Source organism: Ambystoma mexicanum, chromosome 12 (assembly GCF_040938575.1).
Source record: "Ambystoma mexicanum isolate Mex_15411 chromosome 12, UKY_AmexF1_1, whole genome shotgun sequence".
NCBI lineage: Eukaryota > Metazoa > Chordata > Amphibia > Caudata > Ambystomatidae > Ambystoma > Ambystoma mexicanum.
The window spans coordinates 535,070,469-535,089,541 of NC_090936.1; the positions used below are offsets into that span (position 1 = coordinate 535,070,469).

At 49.1% G+C, this 19,073-nt stretch overlaps 1 protein-coding gene across 4 annotated transcripts in view; it reads right to left on the reverse strand.

Annotated features, from left to right (window-relative positions):
- Positions 1–19,073, reverse strand: part of PNLDC1 (PARN like ribonuclease domain containing exonuclease 1) — a 1,498,562-nt gene that overhangs the window by 851,052 nt on the left and 628,437 nt on the right. For all 4 annotated transcript variants that reach the window (XR_011281806.1, XM_069628834.1, XM_069628833.1 and 1 more), the window contains exons 10-12: positions 3,835–3,904; positions 3,169–3,254; positions 2,030–2,085 (exon numbers count right to left, since the gene is read on the reverse strand). Coding sequence is in view for 3 of the 4 variants with exons in the window: in XM_069628834.1 (XP_069484935.1) it covers positions 2,030–2,085; positions 3,169–3,254; positions 3,835–3,904 (212 nt within the window). In the remaining variant the exon portion in view is untranslated. The remainder of the gene's footprint in view (positions 1–2,029; positions 2,086–3,168; positions 3,255–3,834; positions 3,905–19,073) is intronic.

Genomic DNA, 19,073 nt, shown 5'->3' on the forward strand with positions numbered 1-19,073 from the left:
CGGCGGATCTGCCGGTAGAACTGCGTAGAGGCTCCCCCTCAGACATGTTGCTGGTACTAGGGGCATAGACCCTCATGTGAAGGTCCGGTAAAAGAACCTTCCGGTCCCTCAGCACTGTCACCAGGAGGATCCACTGACCCCTCGGCCTGCCGGCCGGTAGCTGCTTCAGCCTCGGTACTTGTGCTGGTAACAGGACCTGAGCGGTCCCTCCCACGCGGGCGAGTCCTTGGGAAGGAGTCTCCCTTGCGGGGTGCACTGGAAAAGAGCGGCCCTGCCTTGGGCTTGGATCGATGATAGACGAAGTCCTTTAGGTCCTTTGCAGGCGATCTCTGGAAGAGCTCCCTCCACTTGGCTAGTCTGTTCTTCAGAGACCTCGAGGAGAGCGCGTTGCACGCGGTACAAGCTTGCCAGCCGTGGTCTGGGCCAAGGCAACGTAGGCAGAGGGCATGGGGGTCTTTAGTTGGAAAAAGCCCGTCGCAGGATGGACACCTGCTGATCCCTGTAGAAGTCGACATGCGCCGGAGAGGAGCGTGACGCCAGAGGACCAAGTACCTGAATGATAAAAAGACAAAAAAGACAGAAGAGAAGTATCTGCGCGTGGAATTACATGGCCGAAGCCAAACCCAGGAGCGCTGGTGAATTCGGCCCGTTCCCGTCGAGGAAAAGGGGGATGAGGTGTGGAGCCGGAGGGCGGAGTCAGTGCAGCACATGCTCCCACGGCCGCACGCCTGCACGTTTCTAAATTTAAAGGGGAAGAAGGTTTTTTCTGGTGAAAAAGGTTGCGTCTCCCGTCCCTTGGAAGGGACACCCATGCAGTATGGGGGGGAAGGTGACGGGACGTAAGAGTATGCCATCAACTGAGTATTCACACAATTGCAGGGTATAGCCATCAAAACCCCAGATTCACATAACTTTGCACCCAATTATCTGGTGATCACACTATGGCAAGGGATATGATCACTTCACACAGCAAAGACAGGTTTTTATAAGGCACAATTCGCTATTGACAGATCCATTATGTCCAGTTACCATAGTAAGATCAGGTTCTATTACTCTCAGCACAGCAAAGCCAGAATCAAGCATGCATAACAAGCACAATAGGACTAGATTGTAAAATGTCCAATTAGCACACCATACACAAAGAAGCCTGTCTTTGAAGTTGAACTAGAACACCCCAGCACTCCACAGCCCCTATATGCTACCCTACAATGCTGCCATGGATAGCCGGACCAGAGGCATGGGCTGTAGTTCTGGCAAGGATGGACAGACTGCATTTGACATAGAAGGTGGCTGCGTTGGTAGGGCGTGGAGGGGGGAGGCGGGGGAAGAGTCACGGCGAAGGCAGGGAGACAAGCACGGGGCAATCATGGATATTTTGCTTTCTCCTATAGATTTTAAAAAGGTAGATGGCACAGCCTTCATGCCTTCTCCCTTTCTGCACTCCGAGTTGCCACCCGCCAGCCTCTTTGGGCTTGCTACTTTTAATAGCAATGCCGGTAAAGTGGCTAAAGAACAGGGGGGCAAGACAAGAAGTCAGCTGAAGTATACCCCTTAATGTTTCTATATACAGGAGAGAACAGCAGCGTCCCTAATGTCCATAAGGATGCCACAGTAATTAATGTAGGATGCTTTAGTATTCATACAGAGCTAAGGTGCACTGCACAACGTAAATCCCAGATAGCCACAGAAATATTTAGTTTATTTGCTAAAAATAAGAAAGACAATGTAACTTCCAATGATTCCAGCTGTGACTTCTTTAACTTCGGTTTAAAGGTACAACAGCATCCACAAATTTTCTTTAAACAATAGTTGGACGTCTATTTCTGGCACACAAAAAGATTCTGAAAATGGGCAAACTTGCACAATTAAATAGGAACTGTAAGGATAATCCTCTGAGGTGAAAGTGGAACTTGGAATAGCTACATGAAGGAAGAAGCACAAGGTGGATGGATGCAGGAGGCTTACTGAGCCCATGCTGCGAATGCATTTCTGGACACAAACATGCACAACTCGCCCACGTTCCCCATACCTGTTCAATAGGTTGTTCACTTCCACAAGGTTTCCTGCCCTTGGAAACTGCAGCTCCTGCAATTAAGAAATAAATAAGCAGTATGATATGCAGTTCTGCCAAGGCAAATTAAAAATGAGCAGCATCAGATACTAACTTTCCTGCACGGTGTACCCTCACAAAGCATTATCAAGCATTATTACCTCTGCTGACCTCAGAGCGGCATCTCCCCTTTTTATTAAAAAGGTGAGACCATGCGGCTAATCCTGCTGAATCCCTTCCAGCAATACCCATCTAATATCGGGGGCACACAAGGAACAGTCAAAATACCTCCATCCTGTCATACACCAGGGCCTTCTATCCCAACGCTAACCCCCTCACGAGCTCGGTTTATGCGCCAAGGCATACTTTGAAACGTCACGATTCCTTACATGTAGTACGAATATGGACTCCCCTCCGGCACAGTGCTCTGCCAATGCACTTCATATTATTGATCTGTCAAAGTCAAATTTTACAGTGATGCCAATACCATCATTAAACAATTAAGCAATGTCGAAGGCTGTGTGCATGTTTTATGTATACAATAAGTTCTGCATGCTCCAGCAAAATAGATGGAACGTAATGGTTCGATAAGCAAACATCACAAGTAAGTCGGCATGCTGACTAAAGCCTAAAGCTCACCACGAACATGATCGTGCAATTACGAGTGTTGAGGTACTTCTGGAAATACTGCAAAATGGGAATACGGCTACCACATCATTCATAGTCATGCCAACCAGAAAGTTATTCACCACTCTGGAGTCGCATAGGACATTTCTATTACTGAACGCAGTAATTATCAGATGCAGTAATGATTTTGCGTGGCGGTAAATACTGCCATACAAAAGTATGCAGAGATGAAGAGTTTCAAGATTTAAACGTTTGACGGAGTGATAAAATATGCTTTATTTAAAAATAACAGACTTGTTACCACTAACCACCAAACTTGTAATCAAACCCTACATGATCAAATCGGTGTGATGTGCGCATGTGGAGAACTGAGGGACAAGTACATTTTTCTGCCAGGCTAGTTGCTTGCAACTCAAAATGTTTACCAGTGTTGCAAACACAAGCTTAGATCACTAAGGAAATCTAGATTAAGCCTTCACTACTTTACTCACCTTCCAAACTGCCTTCACCACGGTCTTGGTGTCAATGATAACTGGGAACAGTGTGTGAATATTCTTCTTAAACTCCTCATAACATCCTGCGGTGAAAAATATAACTAGTAAACCATGAGGCAAAAACTGAAAGGTGAGAAATAAGTGTGTATGTGTGGGGGGAAGGTAATATACAGCTTCAATTAAGTGAAAAGGCATTTTAACCGAACAGTAGGAAATCCTCTTTCTAACTAGGTCTGTATATATACACATCTTCCACTAAAGTGTGCTGTGCTTCTTGCCTTACAGGAAGGTAAGGGCACAATACTTCTGACAAAAGGGCAGGAGAATCGTATACTTGCGCACGCACACACAAAACAGAAACGTATGGATCTAATCATTAGTATGTCACTCTTCAGATAATTGACCCAGGACCAGTCAGAATTCACTAGTCCTGGGTCAATTTTAGAGTAATGGTCCAAGGAAACAGGCAAGAAAAACAAATACTTTAAACAAAGATGATGGGAACACACCCTGCACCAAATAACCCTGAATCATTCGTTTTTCAAAAGTCATGAAAAGCAAAACAAGCTTTTGGACGTTCATACAGAGATCCTCGCCTTAACCAAGAGGTTCAGGTCAGTGAAGCTAAATGAGGTACTTTCAGAAGGGTTGGTAATGTCTCACCTGGCAGTGGGCGGTAGAATTTATCATGAAGGTGAAGGAGGTCCATCAGCATGTTGTGACCAACCAATGGCTACATTTGGAGAAAAAAAGTTAATTGAGAATATATGTATGTACAGAGAAAAGGCCGATTTAAAAGAAAACAATGTAAAAGGTAATGGAAGAGAACAGAAACCAGCACTGGCAATGCCAAAAGTGTGGGCTTTTTTTGCAGCCTTTTATAAGGGGTATTAGCATTATTGACCTAAAAACATTTGACCGTATTTCTTCGACCTTTTTTTCGGTCAAATTTAATTAAATATATATATATGGGGGTGGGTAAGGGTATAGATAAGGTGGTGGGGAGGTTGCAGTGATCTCCCCCGCATTTTTGACTTAAAATAGGTCAAATAAGGGGGCGTGGCTTGGAGCGCCGATGCTGCGGCTGCTCCTCTAAAAGCCTCTGTGCCAGGCCCATCGATAATGCTAGAAAACTAGAGTTTGGCACTAAATTTCAGCCCCCCCCATCCCTTCACTCCACACGATGGGAGCACCCGGAGACCTCCGGGGCCAAAGCTGAGGGCTCATAGTGCCCGGGGAGCCCCTAATTCCATCCGTCGATCTTGCGCCCCAGGAGCCGAGGAGGACCAAGATGGCGGCCGGGCACTCGCACTGACACGGTCCCGGGACAGAGGACCTGCTGGAGGCCCTCATCGCGGCGGACTGGGGGAGGAGCCCCCTACCTGAATTGTGGCCTGCGGCGCCCTGGCGCCATCTATCCTGAGGCCCCCCCCCACTGCCTCCAGCCCTATCCCGCGGCTCCCTTCTACAGCCGACGCCAGACCCAGAGCTGCACTCCTTGGCCCCTCCCGTGGTGTCGCTGCGGCCGTGGCGCCGGGGACCCGAGAGGGCTCACGTTGCAGGCAGGCGAGCTCTAGGCTCCCCATTCTCCTCACCCCCCCCTGCCTGCTACCTCTCCGGGCCTCGGTCCAAACCTGCAGGGGCAGACCAGACGCCCCCCCGCGGAGGCACATATGCGGGGCCACCTTGGAGTGGGGCCAGCCGGCGGGAGACTAGGCTAATCAGGCACGGCCTCGGGTCTCCCCCAAAGCCTGGAGGCCCTCCTTACCCTCACCTGGAGCGCCCCGGCCCACCCAGCTGCCCTGAAGGGGCACACCACCAGCGGAAGAAGCCTGGGCAACGACCTCCCCACCCCCCTTGGAATCCAACCTGCCTTCATCTTTTGCCACATTCCACAAGCGTCCTATAGCAACTCTATTCCTGGGGTGCCCCTGCCCACCCAGCGGAGCCTGGAGGCCAGCTCCTCACCCCGGAAAGGACACACGGGGATCCACAGCAGGGCCTACGAGTGCTGCACCGGCGGTAGGGGGGGACTCCGCGCTTAAAGGTAGGCCAGCTCCACCCGACCACCAGTGGCTCCCTTACAAGGCTTGCCCCGATACCCAACCAGCAACACCGCCCTGAATAGGGTCCCCCCTCCTCTTCCTTCCTGGGGCGCCCCGGCCCACTCAACGCCCAGTGGAGATCGGCTGCTTCGGCAGCACTTGCCCACCCGTAAAACCTCCCACACCAACACCCTAGCCAACATGAACACCGAACGGAGGCACTGAACACCCACCATCCCACAGAACCACTAAGGGCAACCCCGATGACCTTAAACCTGGCTGCCCCGGCTAGTCAGTTAACGAAGACCTCAACACCTGCCCCCCTGCTCCACAACAGGAACCCACCATGGAAAAGCAATCAAAAGCCAATAAAAACGCGGACATCTCCACAATGTTACTGGCAACCGACAAAGCCAAGAAAAATGATACCCCCCTCAAAATAGCCCCACAAAAGACGGCGGATGATAAAGAACCCCTAGCAACCAAGGAAGACATCCAGGCCTTTATGGCAGACATTAAAACCGAGTTCAGATCATGCATGACGGAACTCGCCACGAAACTTGAACATACTAACCAAAGGGTTACAGAAATGGAACAGTGCATAGGGGAGATTGAAGATCGCTCTCAGGACCAATCAACATCGATGGAGCAGATCCAACGCTCGATCCAGTCCCTGCAAAATAGGTGCGAGTTTCTAGAGTTTAAATAGGAGGACCTAGAAAACGGGGCTCGTCGTAATCTCCAAATCCGGGGTGTCCCAGCCTCGATCCCGGACAAAGATCTCCCCGAATATGTGGGGAACTTTTTTCAAGCCCTTCTCCCCCACCTAGACAAACCAATGTTCCTACTGGACCGTACCCACAGGCTGCAACCTCGACAGGGGGTGACAATGGACTCCCCCCCCCCCCCTAATGTGATCACCAGGGTGCACTTCTTTACAACCAAGGAAGCCATCTCGGAGATAAGCCGCACACGAGAAACTGTTGTTCCAGGAGTCCCCTCTTCAGATTTACCAGGACCTCTTACTCACCCTACAGAAGAGAAAAGCCCTCCGCCCTCTCTCCCTCTTCGTCCAAAACCGCCAGATCCAATACAGATGGCTCTTCCCTACAGCCCTTCAATTCACCTACAACGGATCCCTCTGTAAAATTTCCCATCTGAAAGACGCTGAGAAAATCCTACACTTCGGCTCCCCGGAGGGCGCCCCAGCACGCACAGAATCTGACAATGGTGAACCCCCCAGCCTCCTCAACAAAAGCCAAGGGGACTTCCTGGTCCCGAGATACGGAAAAAGAAAATGACTACCGGCATGCCCCTCACAGTCCTACGACGAACCTTCACCCTCCCCGGATCCTCCGGAACTCCCAGATTGCCCTCCTGAAAGCACCAACTCCTCAGCTTCTAAAAATGAGCTTATCGAAGGGCCCCCACGGCCCATGCCCATTTCCAAGGCACAGACCACCAATGAGTCCTTGGAATAACTTTCACCCAGTTGCCAGACTCTGCCATGTTGGCAGAGTGCATGGCTTTGGCCATATTGGCTGAGGGGGGTCTGTTTCTGAAACCCCAGGCCCACCCCATGTTGTACAAGTTGGGGCCCTCCCATTGGAGGCTCTGTTTAAAATTTCAGAGAGAGAGTGAACAGCAGTTGCAACTCCCCTAGAATGGCGGTTAGTGCTCCTCCCTCCGCCGCAGTGGACCCCCCGGGCTCTCGAACTCTCCGATTTGTCTCCCTTAACGTCATGGGCCTGAACTCCCCGGCTAAACGCAAGTCGATAATCCAGCGACTCCTAGACGAAGACACAGGCATAGCCTTGCTGCAGGAGACCCACCTGCTCCCGGTGGACTTCGGCCGCCTTAGATCCAAAGAGTTCCCATTGCAGTTCCTGGCCTCGGATAGTACCAAAAAAGCAGGGACGGCGATCCTCTTCAGAAGGGGCATGGCCAGCGGGTCCTAGACTCCAAAGTAGATCCAGAGGGCCGCTATGTGGCAATCAAGTGCCTCCTACTGAGCCAACTCTACACGCTGGTCTCCGCCTACGCTCCTAATGTGGGCCAGACAGCCTTCCATGACTCGCTGGGCACGACCCTCTCAGCCTTCTCAGAAGGGTTGAAGCTTTCCTCTCCTTTCTCGCAAGGTCTTCCCCGACATCGCCTGACACTTCGTAGAGGCTTCCATGTTGTGGCCTTCTCCGAGGCACCACAAACACTCTCTGTGCGGGTCTGTGATCAACATTTTTGAGCCGCACGACTTGCACTTTTTGAATCCCGATCTCAGGGTCGTGGTCGGCGTCGATGAAGAGGACATATTTCGTTTGTATTATATATTATTCTTCACAGAACTCGATGCGCGCCGAATGTCCGAAGCAACGTATACTGCGGAAAAACGGAAATGAGGCCAACGGGCGCCACGCATGCTACTTATATACTCAATGATGTCACCCTCAACGGAGGCCTTCGAGGGACCATCAACTCGACGACATCAACGCACAGCGTCCTCTGCCAAAAAAAAATTCCGAAGAGCAGCAAAGCTGGATGGAATACATCTAAGATGAGGAATACGTTGGAGGACCCAATCCACTCGAAAGGGACTTTTCATTTTACTCATACGTCCACAGAACTTTCTCTAGAATTGACCTAACCTCCCCCCAAACCTTGGCTTACACCAATGAAATCTCAATTGGAACACAGACTATCAGATCACGCACCAGTAACCCTGGAACTCCGTGCCCATCATGCTACACCCCCTCCACCATGCCCCATTTAACCCAATCCTAAACGACATGCCCCTGAGAGATGCAATTGCCTCCACAATCCGTAATTCGTTTAAGGAAAACCACAATGAGGACACCTCTCCGACGAACACATGGGATGCCATGAAAGCGGTAATTCGGGGGGAACTCATCGCCCAAGGAGCAGCATATCACAAAGCTAAGACGCCAAACTCGCCTCTCCCTGGAAAAGGAGCTCCAAGAAGTGGAAAAAACACACAAGCTGAAGGGATGGCCCCGAAGACACAATGGGCAATCCGCACTGCTCGAAACAAAATCGAGGAGCACTACGCCGAACACACAGCCCATCACCTGGTTAAAGCGAAGCAATTTTACTACGCCAAGAATAACAAAGCGAATAAACTGTTGGTGAGCAAACTAGCCAAAGCGAGACAGAACAATACCATCACCGGGCTACGAGGACCCCCAGGGTAGCATCCACTATGCGGAGCGAGAGAAACAGTTGGTGGCGGACCACTTGACCCAAGTGCTGTCCCTCAAGCTCAGAGACCGGAGCAAACGGAGGGAATACCTACAAAAGTCGAGGCTACCCCACTTGGAGGAGACAGCCCGAACAAACCTTGATGCACCTATCACAAATAAGGAAGTTGATAAAGTTATTAAAACCCTCAGAACACGGGGCCCGGTGCCCGGGGCCCAACAGGTTCTCTGCCAAATTTTACAAAATCCTCCGACTGCAACTGGTGACCCCTGTGGTCACCCTCTTTAACTCCTTCAGGGACTCGGCCACGGTCACTCCCTCGATGGCAGAATCTATCACAATCTTGGTGCCTAAATCGGGAAAAGATCCGAAAGACCCCGCCTCATACAGACCCATCGCCTTAATGAACATTGACGCTAACATTTATTCGAAAGTCCTGGCCAGCCGCCTTTCAGCCATCCTACCTGAGATAATCCACCCAGATCAAGCGGGCTTCGTCAATAGATCAACGGGAGATAACATGCGCCGAGCCCTGAACTTAATTGATCTCACAACCCGGAAATCACAAACTAGTCTTGGTGGCCCTAGACGCCGTCAAAGCGTTCGACAGGGTGGACTGGACCTTTATGAGCCAAACCACGGAAGCATTCCACATCGGACCCATGCTCCAGAGGATGGTCCTAGCGAATTATCAAGCTCCAAAGACCTTCCTTCAAATACATAGAGCCCTTTCTACCCCAATACCGTTCGGCTATGGGACCAGACAGGGATGCCCGCTCTCCCCATTACTCTTCGCCATGGTGATAGAACCATTTGCCCAGAGGATCAGAGCCAACCCCAACATCAAAGGCCCGCAAATCGGACTCACCCAACATAAAATAGCCCTCTCCTCACTATGCCTTGTTCAATAGAGCGAAGACACCATCCCCTACCTGGGAGTTCGACAAAGGATCCCAAAGGGCCTTAGCCCCTTCTCCCTGGTCTTTATGAACCCCTCTTTTACCCCCGGAACCAATCCCCACAACTTCAAGAACTGGATACATGGAGGCTTAGAGTCACTGGGCTAACTGTTCGCGGAAGGCCACCCGGAAACATTTGAACAATGTAAAGTCCTTTCGGCTGAAAGAAACAGATCGGTTCACCTATATGCAACTTCGCCACTGGTGCTCTCACCCACAAACCCGGCAAGCAGCAATGCGCACGGCAACTCCTCTTGAATTAACACTGGAAGACCTCCCGACCAGAGTAAGAATCTCGGCTTTATATAAACGCTTCGCGGGAGATTTTCTCAGTTCCAGAACCCGAGCAATGGCCCCATGGGAGGCGGATCTGGGGCACCCGCTAACTGATCAGAACTGGGTGGCTATTTGGACACGAACACACTCCGCGTCCTCCTGCATCACAAACCGAGAATGTGCATACAAACTCTGACTGCGGTGGTACTACCCCCCCCTGAGGTTTCACCACATAAATCAGGCCATGAGCCCCGCCTGCTGGAGACAATGTAGACAGCCAGGTACCTTTTACCATATGTGGTGGTCGTGCCCGACGGTGCAACTTTTCTGTTCCCATTGCGTGACCACATTCACAGACATCACCCGGAAGACAATCCCACTTGAACCCGAAAACATCTTTTTGGGGGCCCCAACCAAGGGATGCTACCCAAGATCCGGAAGAAGGCCACTCTTTTGACTCAATGTCTCCTGGCAGCGCAGATTGTGGTGGCCCGCACTTGGAAGACCGCTGAAAGCCCCCTGATGGCGCTATGGTGGGGAAAAATGTGGGACATTCTGATAGCAGAAAAGATAACGGCGGCCAGATCCGGAAATCTGCGCCGTTTTCAGGACACTTGGGCCCCATTCCTAGACTTCAACCGGAGGTTCCCAGCTATAACCTACCTACCCCGGAACACCACGAGAATTCTGGAAGGAGCAGCGACAGGTTGAGGGGAGGAAGAAGCATAGGGGGGAGGGGTGTGGGGTGGCGGGATAGGTTGGGGTCTGACTGCCATGTGCTGATAGCATTTGTAATGTTTTCACTCTGCTCTGTTGCAAAAATAAACAGTTTAAAAGAAAAGGTCAAATAATTTTAGGACAAATAGAACCAAACCTTCGAAAGATACTTGTCGGGCACTGCCATTGTGGCATTAACTGGCTAATGACGGTAGCAGGTTCAAAATGGTGCCATTATCTGTGCATCTAATAGCAGTGCCTGGCAAATGATGAATACTTATACACAAGTCAAAACTGTTTGCTTTGCCCATGCTTGTTTTTAACAGGACTTCAGTGAAGTGCTTATAAATTAAGTGACTGAAGGCAGACCTGGTCAAGGCACTTACTACATCAGTAGCACGTTTACACTGCCAATTAAGTAATTAACTCTCAGAAAACAGCAGGCAATTCGAGTGCAAAGATTGATGGTGTGGCTTTATTAAAGCGAGCTCAAAGTGTTCCCACGAGGAGGTGTTTTGGGCGGGGAGTGGCAGGAACTGGGTGGAAATGGCCATAGGGATTAGCACTGCCATGGTCAGTCAATGGGTGGGCAAATAACACAAGATTTGTGTCCCTCCTCATCTGCCATTTCTATATCTGTACTCCCGGCTCATAGGTGGAGTAGAGCTAAAGCGCCACACAATAGCGCAAACTATAAATGGGTATTAAGCAATACAAACTAGGTTAAAAGGACTAGAGAAATACACGAAAAAGGAGGGAAAAGTACAAGAGAAACAGAGTTTGGAAGGCAGAAAAGAATGCTCTTGGCCATTCCCTACTACATTGTAATTGTCACCCTGACTATCGGCACCCAAGCCTATTAGTAAGGCATTTTTTTTTTTTATTGGCAAAAAATTAGCCTTTAAAAAAGACAAGTACAACATTACAGTTATCCATATTTCCCTTATATGTTCTTCCTATCTCCCTCCGTCGTCCTAGCCTTGTTATCAATAGCTCGCAATCCAAGGTCTATCCTTCATCCGCTATCGCCTTCTTATGTGCCCTGTCGACACTTTTCCTTCATTTATTTGTTACATCAGCAGTTTTTCCAACAGTGTCAAGAAGCGGATTAAGGCATAGTTCAGTAGCTTCTCCCGGCTATCAAACAGGGCTTGCCACCATGCATCTGCACTTGGCGTTTCATATTTCATTAGCTGTGGCCCCAATGTCAACGATCATTGCCGCTGCAATCCCTTGCAGAATAGGGTCAGGTGTTTTAAGGTTTCTTCCGTCTGATTGCAGAATCTACACTCTACATTAGTGTCTTCAGTTTTGCGTAGCTCTCTTAAACGCTCTTTGGTTTTAAAGGCGTTTAGTCGAAACTGTATATACAGATGTCTGATACCATTATCTGGATACAGTTCAACGTGATTCAGCAGCGTATATAAATTTCTGGCTTCATACGGGACATCTTTCATTAGCTTATTCGAAGTCCTTAGATCCCCAGTCAGAATCCAATCCAAGCGCCAGACCTTACTTTTTGCTAGATTTGGGTTGTCATGTAGAGTTTTTATGTCTATGTCGTAAAAAGCCAAGATTTCCTCGCAACATTTATTCCATAAAGACAGAAGGCACTCAGGGTTTCCCTTGCTTGGATTGTGGAGTATCTCAAACTGCAGAGCCACTTATTTCATGGTCACCTTCCGAAATAGGCTCAGCAGATTCCAACTGACTCGCGCGTTAATAGATATTAGATTTAGTTCATATCTAATGCAAGCAGTTGAAGTTCCCTTCGGTAAATGCAGGACTCGTACCCAGAAGATATTTTCTAAGGTAGACCAAACATCAGAGGAGCATCCAAATGCATTTTCTGCGCCAAATATCAGTGCGGGCACTACCTTTTGGCAGCAGAAGTTCCTTACAGGCTTAATAGAAAATTTGCCGTACTTCTTGTGTAAGACGCTTTCTTGACATGCAAATTGCCGGCATTTGATTTTGGCAACCTCTTCCCAGGGGCTATCGTTCAGATTTGCATTAATTTGCAAGCCCAAATATCTTGTGTTTGTTATAATAGTTAGGCACTCTTTCCCCAGATACCATTTGAATGTTTTCCGCTTTGAACTTTTCAGGTTTTGCCGGCATTTGATTTTGGCAACCTCTTCCCAGGGGCTATCGTTCAGATTTGCATTAATTTGCAAGCCCAAATATCTTGTGTTTGTTATAATAGTTAGGCACTCTTTCCCCAGATACCATTTGAATGTTTTCCGCTTTGAACTTTTCAGGTTTTGCAGTGTTAACACCTCGCACTTTTTTTTGTTGATCTGTTATCCGTTAGCTCTTACATACTGGTCCACGGCGTCCATCTTTCGCTGCAGTCCTATTGGTGTGACATCCAGTAGTATCAGATCGTCTGCATACAACATCCATCCTATTGCGGAGCCATGTATCCTTGGAGAGAAAGATCGAACACTATTGATCGCTTCTCCAATATCCAATAGAAATAGACTGAATATTATGGCTGCCAAAGGGGCAGCCCTGCTTAACCCCACAAAAGGTGTTCATCGCTTCAGACAAGGTGCCCTTTTGATCTAGGCGAATTTTGATACTTGTGCCAGTGTGGAGTTCTCGGATGGCCGCTAACTGGTTCTCGGGGCACTCCCACGTCTTCAGTTTGTCCCATAATAGATCTCGATTTATGCTGTCGAAGGTGTGGGAGAAGTCATTCAGGGCTAGGTACACCGTGGTTCCTGTTCTTATGGATTCCATTTTGAGTAAATTTATCAAAAATAGATTCAAGGCGCATCCTATTCCCTTGACGAAACCAGTCTGTTGTGGGTCAAGATGTTTTGATTCGGCTGCCCATTTCGCTAGTTGTTGCTGTAGCAGGGTCGCACACACTTTACCCAGCACATCTAGGAACGCAATAGGTCGATAGTCCTTTGGATCAGTGCGGTTCCCTTTCTTGAAAATTGGTATAATTATCGCGCATTTCCACGATTCAGGGCTTTTACGTTTGGCCGATATTCTCTTGAACAAAGCATAACATAATTCTGTCCACATCTCCGGATTTTCTTTGATCGTGTGGTTTGTTAGCCCATCAGGTCCTGGAGCTCTAGAGGAGCTAGCTTTTTTTATTAACTCCTCAATGTCACTTTAGTAAGGCATTACAATCCTTCGAAGGCTCCCCCCAGAAACGTCACAGAAGAACAAGTTACTTCTTACCTTGTAACATTCTTTTGATGGGATGTTCCTCCGACGTATTCCTTATCTTTGATAGATCATCTCCCAGCTTACTGGCCTCGGAATTTTTTTTTCAGTAGAGGGTGCTGCGCGTCGATGTCCCTCGAGCAGATGTCCCTGGACGGCCTCCGTATCGGCGCCGACGTCACCATGCGTATAGACTTGCACAGCGTCCGTTGCTCAGTTCCGTTTTGACGTTAACAGTTGTTTTACATGAATTGGTTATTGACCTTGAAGGAGCGTAAGCTGCAACCACAAGGGAAGTATTACTGCGGGGATGGATGGGAGGGGCGATAAGGAATACGTCGGAGGAACATCCCATCGAAAGAACGTTACAAGGTAAGAAGTAACTTGTTCTTCGAAGGGATTGTGTCCTCCGACGTATTGCTTATCTTTGATAGACTCCCATAGCAGTGGTGTGCAATTGGAGGTGGGAGTAAAACGCCCTATTTCCTTTTAGGAATGAACCAAATGTAATACGGCTTTGCCAAACCTAGTCTCTTGACTGGAGGAGGAATCCAGGTTGTAAAATCTTGCGAAGGTATGTGCGGATGACCATGTGGCAGCCGCACATATGTCTCACACCGGAACCCCTCTTTGGAGGGCCAAGGAGGCTGCAATACCCCTGATTGAATGAGCCCTAAGATTTTGAGGAGGCTCTTTCCCTGCCAGTTTGTAACATTCCAGGATGGCCAAAATAATACATCTGGAAATGGTTTGTTTTGTTATCGGTAGTCCCAACCTGTGCCCCGAGTAACCCACGAACAGTTGGTCTGCTTGCCTAATCCTAGCAAGTCTGTTAAAGTAAAAGCTTAAAGCCCGCCTTGGGTCCAGCCTCTGTAGCCTTTCTTCCTCTTTCCCCGGATGGGGAGGCGGATAGAATGAAGGTAAAGTAATTTTCTGAGTGATGTGGAATTCAGAAACCACCTTTGGGAGGAAATTAGGCTTCACCTGTAGGACAACCTTGTCTTTATGAAAAATTGTATGAGGGGTTTACAAGATAGAGCTTGTAATTCGCTCACCCTTCTAGCAGATGTTAAAGCCACTAATAAGACGGTTTTAAGGGTGAGAACTCTTAGCGAACAAGAGTGGAGTGGTTCGAAAGGAGTACCCATCAGGAAATGTAAGACTAAATTTAAGTCCCATAAAGGAACCTGGAAAGGTTTTGGAGGGTAGACATTAGTTAATCCCTTTAGAAATTTTATTACTAAGGGTGATTTGAAATATGAAAGTTCCTCTGCAGTGCGCTTGAAGATCGATAGCGCTGCCAGATAGCCCTTGATAGTGCCAACTTGAAGGCCTGAATTTGCCAAGTAGAGTAGAAAGGATAACACCGTTGGTGTACCACATGAAAAGGGGTTGATATTCTCTTCTCTACACCAGCTGCAAAACTTGTTCCAACGGCAGCGGTATAAAGACTTTGTTGCTGGCCTTCTGGCCGAAAGCAACACTTCCATGACATCATCAGGGAGGTCCCAATCGTATCTCAACCTTTCAGAAGCCAGGCGTGAAGATTGAGGGTTCTGATGTCTGGATGGAGAACCTGACCTCCCTTCTGTGAGAGAATATTCTCCTCGAGTGGAATACGAATTGGAGGGCAGATGGACATGTCCAGAAGGTCTGGGTACCACGTTCTCCTGGCCCAGTCTGGGGCAATTAGGATCATGGTTCTCCGGAATCTTCTCAACCTCCTGATCATTTGAGGAATGACAGGGACTGGTGGAAACGCGTAGAGTGGAAACTCCCAGTCCACTACGAACGCGTCTCCTAGAGCTCCTAACGGGGGAAATTCCCTTGAACAAAACAGATCGCACTTTCTGTTGGTACTGGTGGCAAACAGATCCACTTGAGGGGTTTCCCAAAGGGTGAAGATCTCCTGAAGGACTTCCTGAGCTAGTTCCCACTCGGAGACTGTACCCTGCCTTCTCAGAGCATCCGCCGTCAAGTTCTTCTCTCCGGCTAGGTGGACTGCCGATAGATTCCTTCTTGGATTGCCCAAAGCCAGAGCTGCATTGCCTCTCTGCACAGTGGTAGTGATCCTACACCTCCTCTTTTGTTGAGGTAGTGCATGGCCACTGTGTTGTCCGTCATTATTGGACATTTTTCCCCTGTACAGATGGCAGAAAAGCTTTCAGCGCTAGTCTGATTGCTCTGAGCTCTAACAGGTTGATGTGTAGTCTGGACTGCGATGGAGACCAACGACCGCTGATGGTCAAGTCGTTGGTATGGGCTCCCCACCTCGTGAGTGAGGCATCTGTGACTACTGTTACCTCCGGCCATGGTTGCCAAAACAGTTCCCCCTTCAAGATGTTTTTTTCTGGCAGGCCCACCACTGAAGGTCTCGAGCCACCTTGTCTGGAATCTGAAGGAGGTCTGTCATTCTCCCTGAGAATTGCGACCACTGAGTCCTCAGTGCCCACTGAAGAGATCTCATTCTCAGGCGAGCCTCTGGCACAAGGAAGATGCAGGATGCCATGAGGCCTAGCAACCTCAAAAAGTCAAAGGCTGGGAGACGTTGGGCATTTTGAAACTTGGTGACCATCTGCAGAATATCTTGATCCCTCACCTCTGGGTGGCGAGGCTTTTCCCAGGGAAGTGTCCAGGACCGCTCCAATGAACTGGAGTCTCTGTGATGGTATCATCTGTGACTTCTTTAAATTGAGGGAGAAGCCCAGTTTGTGAAGGAAGTGGCAGACATAATCTAGCTAGATCTGAGCTTGTTCTGAAGATACAGCTCTGATCAGCCAATCGTCCAGGCAGGGGTAGACGTGGATCACTTCCCTCCTTAGACTTGCCGCCACTACTGACATTAGCTTGGTGAAGATCCTCGGGGCGGAGGTCAGCCCAAATGGCAGAACTCGAAATTGATAATGAGAGCTGCCAATTTCAAACCTCAGGTATTCCTGTGTTTGAGATGAATTGGCACATGGAAATAAGCATCCTGGAGGTCCAGAGATACCAGCCATTACTGGAGCTGGAGGGCCTGAAGGATCTGAGAGAGAGTTACCATCTTGAACTTGTCCTTCCTTACGAACTTGTTCAATTCTCGTAAGTCCAAGATAGGTCTCAGTCCTCCGTCTTTTTTTCGGTATGAGAAAGTAGGGAGGGGGGGTGGGGGGGGGGGGGGGGGAGTACCAGCCCTTGTTGTTCCTCTCCGCTACAGGTACCGGTTCTATGGCACCTTTCTCTAGCAGGTCTACAATTTCCTGCAAGAGGAGCGGATCTGGAACTCTCAGAGAGCTGTTCCCCGGTGGATGAACCTGAGGCAGGCAGTAACCTTGGGCAACTGTCTACAATGCCCAAGCATCTGACGTAATAGCCTGCCATTCCGTCAGATGTTGAGTTAACCTGCCCCCTACTGGTGTTTTGTGAAGAGAGTCCTCAGAGCGGTTTGGAGGCGGCTGATGCAGATGCCGAGGGTAAAGAGGCACCTGCTGCTGCTGCGGCTTTTGTGTTTTTACCCCGTCCACCTCGGGTGAATTTCTTCGGACCCCTTTGAAGTGGCTGTCCTCTGCCCTTTCGGAATGCGGAATAGAAGCAAAATGACTTACCTCTCCACGAGGTTCCTGAGGGGCGATATGGTGTCTGACGGATTGCAGCTCCTAAGGATTTTGCTGCTGCCTTTGATGTTTGTAGTTTTTCTAAACTGTCGTCCGCCTTCTTACCAAACAAAGAAGAGCCGTCAAAGGGCATATTCAAGAGTCTGCTTAACACATCTGGAGCAAAACCAGACTTTCGCAACCAAGCAAATCTCCTGGTTGTTGTACTTGCCGCCATGGCCCTGCTGATACTGTCAGCAGAATCGATGCCAGTCTGAAGGGATTCGCACATTGCGTCCTTACCATCCTTAATGATGTTGAGAAACGCTTCCCTTTCTTCTCCCTCCGGCAGGCAGTCAGCTGCTGATGATGATGAAGCACACCCCCAAAGTGTGTGGCTGAACCTTGCGAGCGTACAAGTAGCATTGATGGATTTCAACGCCATGCTACATGCGGAAAAGACTTTTGGCCATAGTCTCATATCTTTTATCATCCCTGTCCTGTGGAACAGTAGGGTAAGCCGATTTACTACCTGCTGAAGTAACTGCCTGAACAACCAGACTCTCCGGAGCTGGGTGTTTGGATAAATATTCAGGGTCAGCAGAAGACACCTGATATTTAGCTGATAGTTTCTTGTTAACCGCCGGGATAACCTCAGGTGTTTCCCAGTTTGCCAATATTCTCCTTTGTAATGCCGCATGAAATGGCACTACAGGATCCTCCTGTGGACCTTTGACCAAGATGTCTCTGAGGTCGTCTTGCTGAAAAGCAGGTGAGGGTGTGGACCATCCCATAAACTCTATTATCCTTGCCATCAAGGTTCTATAAGGGGTTTCAGCATGTTCCCCTGGGTATGGTGTGGCAAATTCCATTTCTGGGGAAGTGTCCAACCCACTTGCTTCCTGTAGGGTATCATGCAGGTCTTTCAACCTACCTTCCTCAGAGGTAAATTCCTCTAGTGCAGGAGTTGCAGATCCCTGCAACTCAAAAGGCCTTTCCTGATCTGAATCCTCCCCTTCTTCATAAATAGAAGATAAGAACCTGTAGTGGTCAGGTCTTGAAAATGGTATAGATCCCATTTCCAGAGTAGAAGGAGCCAGATTTGTCATGATTGGCTGAGAAAACGTCAACGTCGTCGTTGAAGACGTTAAAGGCTTCGAAGCCATCGAAAAAGGCGTCGAGAAAGGCGGTAGAGGCCTCGATGAACTCTAGAGTATCGGGATTCTACTCGAGGTTGTCGACGACATTCTCGTGCTCGAGGCTCTGGGTATGGCCCCTGGCTGTGAGGTGGCCATGGGTTTGTCCTTTCTCGGCGTCTGCTCGACTGACCTGTGCGTCGAAGAACCCTTCGATAACAGCTGAGACGACGCCGATCTATGTGTCGAAGGGATCCTCGACGACAGCGTCGAAGACGCAACTTTGCCTTTACTCGAAGGTTTGTGATGCTCTAGAGTGGCTTCTTTCGCCGGGTACTGCGACTCGCAGCTTTTTGATTTTGCGGGTCTTTCACCCAGGGTATCACCCTCAGCAGTCTTCGAGGGGGTCGAGGCCGCTTTCTCGAAGACGCTTAGCATCTTTTTCCTGAATTCCTCCCACTCAGCCTGAGAGCTATGTTTTGTGGGACAGGAGACCCTTTTTGGGAAAACGGAAGACGACGAAGACGAGGAAGGGGATCTTCAATGTCTCTTTTTTGAATGCTTAGATCTCGAAGAGTGATGGGAACTGCTTCGAGATCTAGAACGAGAATGTCTTTTATGATGGCGAGGAGACGAATGTCTCGACTCCGCCGAGGAAACTTTCGAAGAAGTTTTAACTGCCTTACCTCTCTCGAGCTTACCCCTTACGCTCCTTCAAGGCTTTTGCCGTCATGGACATGCAGTCCTCGCACTCCGAACAATGGTACTCGATTCCCAGGCACCACAAACAGATCCTGT